Source organism: Colletes gigas, unplaced genomic scaffold (assembly GCF_013123115.1).
Source record: "Colletes gigas isolate AHSC1104 unplaced genomic scaffold, ASM1312311v1 Colletes_gigas_Sc00004, whole genome shotgun sequence".
NCBI lineage: Eukaryota > Metazoa > Arthropoda > Insecta > Hymenoptera > Colletidae > Colletes > Colletes gigas.
The window spans coordinates 789180-801672 of NW_025106633.1; the positions used below are offsets into that span (position 1 = coordinate 789180).

Consider the following 12493-nt stretch of genomic DNA (forward strand, 5'->3'; position numbering starts at 1 on the left):
GAAGCCTCGATCAACAAATAGGTACATTTGATTTTCGTTTTATTTTGGCCTCTAGAATCTCTCATTAAAATTTTTCTCAGGGGTAGCCAAACACTCTGCATTTTCGTACGAGTTTACTAAGATCCTTTGCGTCCAAGGCAACAGATTGCAACTACAGGCTTTTCTATGATACCGATACAAGTTCTTTTCTCGAAAAATTTTGTTTCAAGCTTCCGATTGGTAGAACGATGGTTTGTGTTCCGCCAATTGAGAGTCAGGACGCAACACGCGTACTGTGGACAAGTTCCGTGTCGTCAAGTGTACCCCTCGGGCGCAAACAACCGAGCCGCGCGCTGTAGCAGGCGTCCCGATCAGGATGCCTATCGCCCGGGGCGATACGAACACCGATTATCGTCCTAACGCGAGCAGACGCCGCGCTTTGTTCCGTTTGTGTAGAAACGCGTCGTACGTCGGAAGGTCCTCCGCGCCAGACCCTCGTTTCCGGCATTTTATCACACCTGTGGCGCGGGGTTTTCTCGCTTACGCGTTCAGCCATGGTCCCTTTCGGGTCTTAATAACCGTCGACGGTAAACGGCGCATGACGATCGAACGGTCGCGGAAATTGTATCGACTCCCGAATTACATGCGTCGTTTAACGAAAGAATCGCTGGCCAGCGACACCTTACCGGCGAATTTCTCGCTTACCGACCATTCCGGATGTCTTCCCATCCGTGGAAACGTTTCCGGATTCTGGACAAGATGCTCTTTCACGCGTCCGTCGAGTTAGAAGGTAAAAACGTATCGATTTCTTCTCTTTGTACTCCGTCTCGGAATATAGGCTTGGAAATGCTAGGCAGAGAGGACGTATTTTGCCTGATTTTAGAACCAGAAAACCAAACTGAACGAAATTTTTAAATATTATAGGAGTTTGAATTAAATCAAGGGGGTGTTTTACCTTAAACCTTTAAAAAAAATTTTCTTTATATTTTCTTGAAGAACAGTTGTCGGTAGTGCTCCTTGTTTCTATCGTATTTGTTTAATTTCACGGCGAAGACATTTTAAAAATTTTTCTCCGAACAGAGGCTTGCAAGACGAATTCAACGACCTACAGTTCAAGGTCATTCGGAGTCTTTGAAAGATAGTGACAAGGAGGATAATTTCGCGTGGCTGATGTAACGGTTCATCGATTTGCATGTTTATGTTCCGGGTTCTAATTTAAGTGTTCGAAATGATGACCTTGGAACGGTGACACGTGTTCTGACGCGGCTGAATATGGATTTTCTGTTCTTTCATATCAAGCATTATAAAAGTTTGAATGCTCTTCCAGAGTAAAAGTTCACGTCGTTCTCTCGCCATGGACAAAGAATATTATGATAATTGTGTGGGGGTATGCTGCACGTTGATATCGAAGGACATGACGGTAGTCGATAGTGTGTCCAGAAGCGTAAAGCGACGTATCAACAACCGAGGAAGACATAAAAAATCGGTTATGAATAGCTCGCGCTATGAAATGCAATAACCGATCGAGATCATCGTTTTTAACACTTAACTCGCCATAACTTGGTGTCACTTTAAAATACACATTGCCTGCAATTTTTAAGACTCATTTAATCCTATTGTCAATATATCAATTGTGGTTTTGAAGTAATTGGAAGATAAATAGAAATGTATGTAGTTTAGGTTAAACGAAAATTAATTAATATGTAGTGTTCTTGGCGCATGCATCTAAAATCAAAACAAACGTCAGCAGACTTCTCCTTTTTTTTAAAAATAAGCGAATCATCCAGGTGACTTGTCGTCCATACTGTAACATTGTACGACAAAGTTTGAAGGGGCTGACCAGTTCGAAGGTAGCAGAAATCAATTTTTGTGGAATTCGAAAAGTTAGCGATGTTATAGGATTTTCAGCCGAACTCTGACTCGTTAAACTTCAGCTATTTTCCTCGACCATGACAGTCTTCGAAATTGTAGATTTTGAGAGCTAATAGATCGATCGAAATCGAAAGTTTTCGTCCAAACAAAAATAATTCTGATACCTATGAAAATTTCCTATTTGCTATTTGAAGAAACAATAAAGATGAAAAAATCGAATTTTTAAAAAATATGCTACGATTATTCGTGTTTTCTTATTTCTTTCAAAAATATTAAATTCTTTATAGGATGACCAAAACAGAAGTATCGTGCCAAACGCGGACATAAGTTTGTGTATATTCACCGTGCAAAAGTATTTATCATTAAAAATAAATCAATTATTTACGCTTAGAAAAAGGTACGTAGATATACGTAAAAAGTTTCAATCTCATATCTCTATTAATTCCGTAAAAAGATATGAATGTCATGTGTGATCAAATGGCTGACAGAGTCCTTGGTCTTTTCACTGTCTGACCACACGAGGCTTATTTCATTTAAACTTCTTGAGTACATGAAATACCCTAGATTAAGACTATGTATTGGAGACAAAGAGGTATATAAATTTTTCACACAAACTAGCCAACAAAGTACTTCACATGTGTGAATGTATTAAAAAAAATTTAGGTTCACCGGCTAAAAAATTCATAAATAAATAAAGACAAAGATCGGTCACAATATAACCAACCGATTAAGAAGCATTTATTTAAAATTCACGATTAAAAGTATATTTTTATCGACAAACTTGTACGAGTAGAATCGTAAAAATTAACAACCTTCCAATTATCAAATACTTTTCAGTATAATACTTTTCAGTAGAAACTGATTCATACATTTTTTAATATTTTCGTTACTATTCTTAGTTTCTTTTTTTTCACCATTTAGGTTTAATTTAACGATATTTTAATTTCCACGAAACGAAGCTTAAACGTATAACCGTCCAATCGAACGAACTTTGTGAACAAATTACGTCGTTTTCGCTCGTTATTGTCCGATTAAAATGTTCCTCGTCCGATCGAAATTCGACTACTGGAGTTGAAAGGACGAGCGCGCGTTGCACGGCTCGAAATTTGATTAATTTTTATCCTGATGAGGCAACGGACAGTTCTCTAACAAATTGAAGCCAATGGAAACGAAATGGGAATAACCGAACGTTCGGTGTCTGGCGACATTAGCAAATTAGGAAAACGAATTGAACGAAAATTGGAACGCGACTCGTTTCCCCGTTGGACGTTATTTCATATCTGCGAATTCCCAGAAGACCTTTTCTCCTATCGTCGACGAAAAAGAATCGATCGAAATCTGAATCTTTTGTTTCCGATGACTCTTAACTTTTTCAGATACGATATTCAAAAATTAATAATTCTACAGACCAACAAGGAGTTCCTTTTTGATAGTTTCAAATAACATTCACTTGTGACTTGATTGGTATTAAAAACAACGACAAGTGCAATACGGTTATAAGAAAATAAAGTATTTTTGCGTTTAAACTTGTGTTGATTTTTGGAAATTAAAAATAAGGGGAACGAAGAAAGTAGAACAGTTCTGATAATAGGAATATTTAAAGACTGAAAATAATCTTATCTATCGCATTTGTTATTGCTCTCGATACCAATATTTAATAATTTCACGATGTCCAATATGTATTTGCATCTTGCCCGATATATTCTCCAGCGTGCATTTACGGTATATCCGAAAGTGCTTGAAACGAAATTATCAGTTAATGAAATCCGGCCGGAAACCGCGTTTAAATTCCAGGTCCGAAAGGATTAAGCTATTCGGGGCCGTCGACGATTCGTTCCCTCCTTAAGCTTCATAACCACAATGTGGCTGTCGCCTGTATTATTTATATTATCTCTGTCGTTTAAATTCAGTAGCCACATGTAGAGCAAACTCGTCGCTCGCGGGGGAACACTGCGAATTATCAGACGTCCACTTTAACGAAACTTTGCGCGAACGTTCGAACGCTGGTCCAAACTAAGAACTATGCCCGTATTTCGTTCCTGTCATTTCTCAACTTTAACCCGTTGCACTCCAAGAATCCATCTTAATTGACGTGGCTGGCTACTCGAATCCAATCTTCCGACGCCATTTTAAAGAATGTTAAAATTCTTTCCCGGAGGAATTTATAAACACTCGTAATATTAAATTTCTTCGTTTGCTTCGTTAATTAAAGTTTCCTTTTTTATTCTTTTCGTAAAGAATTCAAAGTTCTATTCTACCGGATCTTTAAGGACACGAAGAGAAACCCTTAAACTATAGGAAAATATTTTTGTAGTCCTTTTTTTATTATCTTTTAATAAATAGTTAAGTCTTTTAAATCGAACGATGTGATTATGGTTGGTGCAATTAAAGCTGGTTGGTTTCCACTGGTACTGAACCTATTTTAAGCAAAAAATATAGAAAATTTGAAAGACTATTTTTGAAGACAAAATCTTTTTTTGGTATAGAAATTTTTTCTTCAAAATGCTATGGGTTTTCAAATTTTCCATATTTTTTTGTTAAAAATAGGTTCAGTACTAGTGTAAACCAACCAGTTTATTGTAAAGTGATGAAAATGACCCATTCAATGCTCGACTCAATTTTTGAAAATTTACCCTAATTTTCTATAAAAGAACGAATCCACATTTATTTTCATTGCATTATACATTTCTCCTAGTATCTATCGTTTTAATTTCTTTGGTACAAATAAATACACCATAATTGTAGTTCTAGTGTCAACATCGTCGAATAGGATTAAAAGACAAAACTACTATTTAATAAAAGATAATAAAAGACTAAAAAAATATTTTCGTGTAGTTTAAGGGTCTAGTAGAATAGAACTTTTGATTCTTTACGAAAAAAAAAAATAAAAAAGGAAAACTTTTAACGTTAATAGAGAAGAATCGTCCTTGAGTCGAGTCGTCTACGATAGCCTCGATAGATCAACTGAAAATATAATAGACTGCCCAAATATATTATAATGAAGAAATGAAGAAGCTTGAAAGTGCCAGTTTCACCCCCTCGATAAAATTGTATAATTTCCACAACGTTCGAGCAATACGGAAGATTAAAACCTATAAGAACCGAGTACATATTATAGAACGGGGCAAATAGAAGAGCGGTCGATCGATGTTAAAGCGAAACGGATTAGGGGAGGTCGAAAAGTAGTGGTAATCGAGAAACATTCGTGCGAACTTTCGACAAAATCGAGGTCTGACAGTCCGCAGTGTTCCTTTGTCAGTGGTTATCGCCACCAACCGCATACTTGCCATGCCATTCGTCGTTCACCGAAAAATTCTCTCTTTCTCACTCCCGATCTTTTCGTCTGTCTCATCAACCCTGTTTCTCTACCTCTACAGTCTACGTTCACAACTACCTTCTACCTACTAGCCACTACCTCTACCTCTACGAACGCGCGTACTGGTATATCGCGTCTCGGGAGTCGTCTGGCACCGTACATCGTCCGAGATCCCGTCGAGATCTAAATATGGGGGGGGGGGCTGGGTGGTGGGTGGATACAAGCAAAGATCGAGAGTTCTTTTGGTGAACGCGGGCGAATCTGTTGGGCGCTACTCGCCCCGATTGTCCGTCGCGCGAGAACAAAAGCGTAACTAGAAAGCGGCAACGGGAAGCTGACGCGTCGGTGGTTGTTACCCTGCAGTTCGCGCGATCTACGCCACAAAATTTCTACGACTCTAAAAACGTAACGCTATGCCTGCGCGGGATCGTTGGCGCCACGAGGGGGGGGGGGGGGTGGTTCAAACAAAACGGGCATATAAACGAGTCGCGCGAAGGCATATACGCGAGCGGGTATCAAACCGGCCAGAATTAACGATGAAACGCGGCAGAAGCATAGACAACAGCCAAGCAATCAATTAGTGCGCGCTACGTGCCGATGCTTTCGAGCACCCTCGTTACTCGTATCGCGTCGAATCGATTACGTGCTCGTGACCAACGACCGGGGTTAATTTACTCACAGACTCTGCGACAAGAACCGCGACAGTGCCAACTTGCTGATTCGATTATTTTTCAGGCCATCCAACATTGCAGAGGCTGCGATTTCCATATTCGATCGTTCGCCGGCAAACCGAACTAAAGGAGGAAAAGTTTGCCGTGCACGGCTTCGATCGATTCCAACCGATCGCAGACGGATCCCTCCTTCTACCGGGTTTTAACCGTGTTTCACCGAATCGTAACCGCGAGTCGTTGATTCCGATCTATCGGGGACCCTCCTTGGTACCCAAACGTAATATATATGTATATATGCTTCCAGAGGACCAGTGTTCGAATCTCGATTACTCCGATCGAGAGTTCTCGTTCTCCTCCGTTATTTCGTTGCTTCGAGCCCTGAACCCGTTCCACAACGAGTCGTATCGCATGATTCGTTTCGCCCCCCTGTGTGTGTGTTTTCTCACGACCGTGATCGCGACCCTTCTTCTCTCGTTGGTCGTCGATCGTCCTCGTGATATTTCGTTGTATTCGTTATTATCCCTGGTGAGCAACCGGCGACGAACCCCGTTAACAAGTTCGACGCTCTTGCGCGCACAAACAGGTAATTCACCTTCGTTTCTTGGCTGCCCCCCACCCGCCGCACTCTATACGACCTCTTCTAAAAGAAAAGAAGAAACCGCTTTCGATCGTTTTCTCTCCTTTCCGCTGCGTTTCCCTCCTTTTCGTTTCCGGGTCTCCTCTTCCTTTCTCCAAGTCGTCGCCACGTTCCTCCGGGTTAAGAAAGAGAGAGAGAAAATTAATCCCTGACAGTCGACGGAATCTGCGGCTGTCTGGGTAGCCAGTGAGGCAACGCTCGGTACGAGCGATATTCGGCCTTCGAGGCGAACTCGACGCGCACTCGAATTATTCGAATTGGCCGACAGGGGGTCGTTCGGCTTGTGCGCGTTTCGTCTTCCCTCGAGATGACAGCCCCCGAATACCCAAGGCCTCGGTGGCGAAATTTCGTACACGTAGCGCGAGAACGGTTTCTCTACGCCGACGACGGGTCGGTAGAGATCGATAGAAAAATAACGCGACGAATCGTCCCGGAACGATCCACCTTTTTCGTGTATCCTCGTCTACGCGCCTGGCACCGCGAACCGACTAAACTGCGGCCATCGTCAGGTGGCGAGGATCGACAACAAGAAACGTACAAAACGAGGATAACAATCAACGATAACAATATTAATCGCGACTAATTTGCACGCGGTAAACTCCGACTGGCAACTAACAAACTACTTCGTCCTCCTTTTTCTCGACCCCGTCCTCTCTCTCTCTTTCTCTCTCTCAAATATTTTCGAACGTCAAGAGTCTCCTCCGTGTTCCGTGGCTTGGAAGAAATTCATTGGAAGAACCGTCGAGCGTCGCGCGTTCTCCTCTCCACCTTCTCCGAGGTTTCCCACTTTTCTTGGTTTCGTTCGTCGCTCCGAGGATTGATTCGAATTCGCCGCGAAATGATCAACCGATCGAAGCTGGTTACGCGTCGAAGGCGAGCGCGTAAGCGATCTCTCTCTCTCTCTCTCTCTCTCTCTCTCTCTCTCTCTCTCTCTCTCTGGCCCAGATGCGAGACAACGAAAAGATCCTTCGTGTCTTCGATCGCTGGTCGAGAAATCCCGTCGAAGAGGGTCGCGTGCGTGCGCGCGGCTTACCTACACCGAAGACACGGAATATCTTTTCCGGAGAGAGGGGGGGGGGAGGAAAAAAAACTATCGCGGTTGAGCGGTTTCGCGAAACGGTGGAAATTTACTTGTCGTCGTTCAGCGATCCCTGGGGGGGCCCGATGGATCGACGATCGCCGAAAACGTTCACCCGTCCGGCCACCGGAGCGTTTGTTCTTGCGAAACGACACCGACACCTCGACACCCGACGACGATCGCGAATGGTAACCGTTAGCGCCGGTCGAACGAGAATCGCAGGTCCCGTCCAATCGAACGGACGAACCGTCAGCCAAACGCGAACTACCGCTCTCCTCTGTGGTGTGACCTACTCGCGTACTGCTCTCAGCTGCTTCCAACCCCCAGAATCCTATCGCTACCCCTGTGTCGTCCCCCACCTACCAATCCACGTTACCTTCTCCTCCGGCTCCTCTTTCTCCTCCTGCCTCTGCCCTCGTTCCTACCGTTCCTACCTCTCCGTAACCCGCTTGCGAACCGTCCTGTTTCCATCCCCCCACGCGTCCCTCGCCCTCGACCAACGAAACCCTCCCTCCGACTCCTGCTACGACTAGGCATGTGTTCCCCTCCCTTTTCGACCTCCACCTCCACCGTCGCCACCACCACCGCCACCGCCACCTCCCGTTTTAGCCTACCAACCACCCTTTGCCGACCGATTCTACATCGCAACCACCGTACGCCCTTGCTCGCTCAACCCCTTGCTCCTCTCGATGCCCACCATTTTCTCCTCTTCGTCATTCCCGTTTCTGTCCTCGTCCTGCCTTCCCGACCCCGCTCCCGACGTCCCTTTTCAACGGTACGCTCGCCATCCTTTCCCGATCCTCTTTCTCCGTCTCCCTACACCCGTACACCCACCCCTTCGTTCCTGCATCCTGCGTCCTGCTTCGTCCTATTGCTTCCTCGTTTCCTCCCCCTCCCCTCGCCCGCTGCTCTACTCTTCAACTCTTCATCTCGTCCAAAGTTATCGCCGCCACCTGTATCGGCTACGAGCATAGTAATCTTTTCGCCTAACCCCCGACGGCTGGGCGCCGGCCGTTCGACGGTGATTACCGGTCGCCGTTTTGTCGCGTTACCCTCGCACGAGAAGAGTTTCGATCTTCTCGAAGATTCTTTCCGATCGATGGAAACTCTTAGCCCCGACGCTTTTCCACGGTCATTGTGACTTTTGATTACTATTATTATTCATTCGTTAAGGGGAAGAATAAACCCTTTGTTACAAAAGATGTAATATGCAAGGAACGATAAATGCGGATTGTACGTAGTAAATGTTCTCTTTTGTAACACTTTAACGATATAATTAATTTACAATACGCTGCAAGGATAATAATGATCGTTCAATTATATCTGCTTTTTCGAGTAATCTATTTATACAATTTTGAGATCCAAATGTTGTGCAATGGCTTTCAGAATAAAATACACACAACGGAAACCTTGATGAATCATAATATCGATGATTTTTCTATCATTTACTATTGTAGGAGTTATGGACGTTTGAAAATTGGGCCAATTTTATGGGGTTTTTCTCACTTTACGAGGTTGAAGACCAACTTTCTGAACATTCTTAGAATTTCTACATATTCTTCATCAAAATATGCGTTGTTTGCATTTCGTAACATTAAAATCCTCCAATCCGTTCAGAAGTTATGATTTTTTAAACATACCCATGAAATTTCAGGGGAATCAGATATTCGTGGTCACACTGACTTTTTTCAGAATGACTTGTTGTGTTCCTCTCTCTATTTCTACATTTGTTTAAGTTTCCTTTCACACGTCTGTAATATAAATATCAATTTCAATTTCAGTTTACATTTGTGTTAATTGCAAGGGCATCGAAGGATGACATCGCATCCGCTAAGGGTTTCATCCGCCGAGGGACTTTTAATTATAAGTCGATTAGATCTAAGCTGAGTCGATAATTTTAATATTAACGTCGTAGCATTCTTTATTGCACGCATCTCCGCACCCTGCCAAGTAATTATTGAACAAGTAGCTTCTTTCTCTCTCATTCTCCCGTTCCTTGCCTCAATCATCACTGCTTATACAGGGTGTACAGCCAACCCTGAGAAAAATTTTAATGGGGGATTCTTGAGGGCAAAATAAGACGAAAATCAATAATACTAATTTGTTGATTGAGGCTTCGTTAGAATGTTATTAACGTTTAAAGTGTTGCTTGTGGAACGGCAATCTGCGAACAGCTGCGTGCGAGATATACGAGTAGACCTTAAATTCAATGTATTTTTTAGGCCCATTTTTTGGGGGTCTAGAGCTCCATTAATACGCATTGTTTGAATTTTGAATTATTAAAATCCTTCAATCCGTCCAGAAGTTATGATTTTTTAAACATACGCATGAATTTTCGGGGAAACATTTCTGGCCACGCGTATATTTTCGGCAAAAGAATTTTTTTCTCGAAAGTACGTAGGATTTCGGGGGTATGTGTATTCACCAAAAATGATTGCAATTGTCCTCTGCAATCGAAAATAATTTTTCCAGAATGATTTGAAATTCTTTTTTTCGCCTGTCGATTTTTCTTAATAATTAGTTTTTGATTTTTTGTAATTTTGTTTGACATGGTACAGAAACAGTTGCTCTCAACTACTTCCTCTCAAAATTTCGATGCAATATATTCACTATTGTAGGAGTTATGGTCGTGTGAAAATTGGGCCACTTTTATGGGGTTTTTCTCACTTTACGGGGTTAAGGACCAACTTTCTGAACATTCTTAGAATTTCTACATATTCTTCGCCAAAATACACGTTGTTTGCCGTTTGAAACATTAAAATCCTCCGATTCGTTCAGAAGTTATGATTTTTTAAGCATTCGCATGCAATTTCAGGGGAATCAGACATTGGTCAGACATTGTATTCTCGGTAAAGAATTTTTTTCTCGAAAGTACGTAGGATTTCGGGAATATGTCTATTCACCAAAAATGATTGTAAGTGACCCCTGCAATCGAAAATAATTTTTCTAGAACGATTTAAAATTTTTCTATTTCGCCGAAAAAAGGCACATACTCGAATTTTTTTCTCGAAAGTGCGTAGGATTTCGAGGATATGTATAATGACCAAAAATGATTGTAATTGACCCCTGAAACCAAAAATAATTTTTCCAGAACGATTTGAAATTTTTTATTAACTTTTTAACGAAACCTCAACCAAAAATTTGATATTCTTGATTCTCGTCTCATTTTGGCCTCCAGAACCTCTCGGTAAAATTTTTCCCAGTGTTGGCCGAACACCCTGTATGTAGCAAGCAGGCGATCGGCCGATTAGCTGGTCCAAAAGGTCAGTTGCCGTCCTCTGGTGAGACGATCGAAGAAAAAGATGATTTCGCCCGTAGAGAGGTTCGCCTGTCTGCGGGAGCCTCCGACTTAGGATCCCTTCCCTACGTCAGTCAGCCTAAGTCGGGTTCTTTTAGCTCCTGGCGGGGTGCATAGGAGAATTGGGGAGCCTCTTCCCTTTCGATCGGAATCGCTAAAAGGCAACGAACTAGCCCCTAGACCCACTATTCTGTTCGTGTCGCGTTTCTCTAAAAGCTTCGTTTTCTTTCATGAAATAATTGCTTGACATAATTAGAACTAGAAGATGGAACTTTGTTTCCTCCTATCTCTTTAGTTTAGCAATCTAGTCTTTAAGAATATAAAGGGAAGATCGATGCAACTTTGTTTCCTTCTATCTCTTTAGTTTAGCAATCTAGTTTTTGAGAATATAAAAGAAAGATCGATGGAACTTTAATTCCGTCTATCTCTTTTTGGGTCTCCGGACGCAGCAACCTCCTCGTGGTGAGACCTGGTAAACGGTGTTACACACGATGAAAAGTTTTTCTACGCGAGTAACACCGAGGTAATGGCTGCGAATTTACAATTGTTCCTCGAGAGGTAAAAGAAAACTGTGCTCTGTAAATTCTTGAAAGATCTAAGAATACTTAGAACTTCGAGTGTATCAAGCGTGTCCGAACGTTTCGATAAATTCAAAGACTCCCATTAGATTAAACTTCGCCTCGCCGTTATGCCATAATCGTATCTTTTGCTGGGCATGCAATTGAGCACGATTCGAGTAACGTGTCTGACCATTACTGGTCATTTCTACTTGCGGTGACGATCTTAACACTGTTTTTACCCCGGTTTCGTGTGTACTTATTTTAACCTAATGGTTTCTTTCGACGCCTTTGCATTTGCATGCAGACGACTGTAGAAATTAATGTTGATACGATTTATGTTATTTTTAATATCGTGTTACCGAGGTGAAACGATTAATATATTCGTGAAAGTATAATTTCTAAAAAATAGTAAATATAAATATTTTTATTCACTCGTGTGTATTATTGCATGTGTCAATAATATTGTGAAATAAGTATTTCATTAAAATAGATTTAGAATAATGGTATTGCAACTAATAGTATTATACCATGTACTTATGTCGATAACATAAGCGAATAATAGTTGCAAAATATGTTTAGTTTGAAAATTTTTATTTCTTACTTTCAGTTCACTATTTTCCGTATTTGAAACCGAGTGTGATTAATAAATAGTATTTTCTCACGATTGAAACATCTAATGAAATAGTATTTACGTATGCAAGTATTTCGATGTTTACTGTTTCATATAAAAGTATTTCAAATTTGTCCCACAGTCCTGCGTTTCTGTAAATTTTTATTAATTAAAGGTGAAATCGTTCTTTGCGTTCGGAATGGCAAAAAAATTCTTTCCCCCCCACCCCTCCATTGGTCAATAGTTTGAAGTCTACAGAATACAACGCTGTTTGACTTCTGGCGCATTCGAAAAATTGTAAAAGTTATGAAAGTTTGAAGAGCACGGCGCATAAAGGGAGCAGGTATAACGAGCACGGTTCGAGTAGATGCCAGACGAACTTTAAACGCGTTGTTCTCGAAACTACATTTCTCGTAATTGTGGGAGGGATAACTCCGACATTAATAGTCCGATTGACTTCATCTTTAGAGCG

At 41.7% G+C, this 12493-nt stretch overlaps 1 protein-coding gene across 7 annotated transcripts in view; it reads right to left on the reverse strand.

Annotated features, from left to right (window-relative positions):
* Positions 1 to 12493, reverse strand: part of LOC122405528 (synaptotagmin-7) — a 79482-nt gene that overhangs the window by 40509 nt on the left and 26480 nt on the right. For 4 of the 7 annotated variants that reach the window (XM_043410350.1, XM_043410353.1, XM_043410354.1 and 1 more), the window contains exon 1: positions 5847 to 7818. The exons of 1 other annotated variant lie outside the window; for it this stretch is intronic. In XM_043410350.1, the coding sequence (XP_043266285.1) occupies positions 5847 to 5935 (89 nt within the window). In that variant the 5' untranslated portion in view covers positions 5936 to 7818. Of the gene's footprint in view, positions 1 to 5846; positions 7819 to 12493 lie in introns of those variants that run through there. 2 more of the 7 variants (XM_043410352.1, XM_043410351.1) reach the window with 2 other exon arrangements.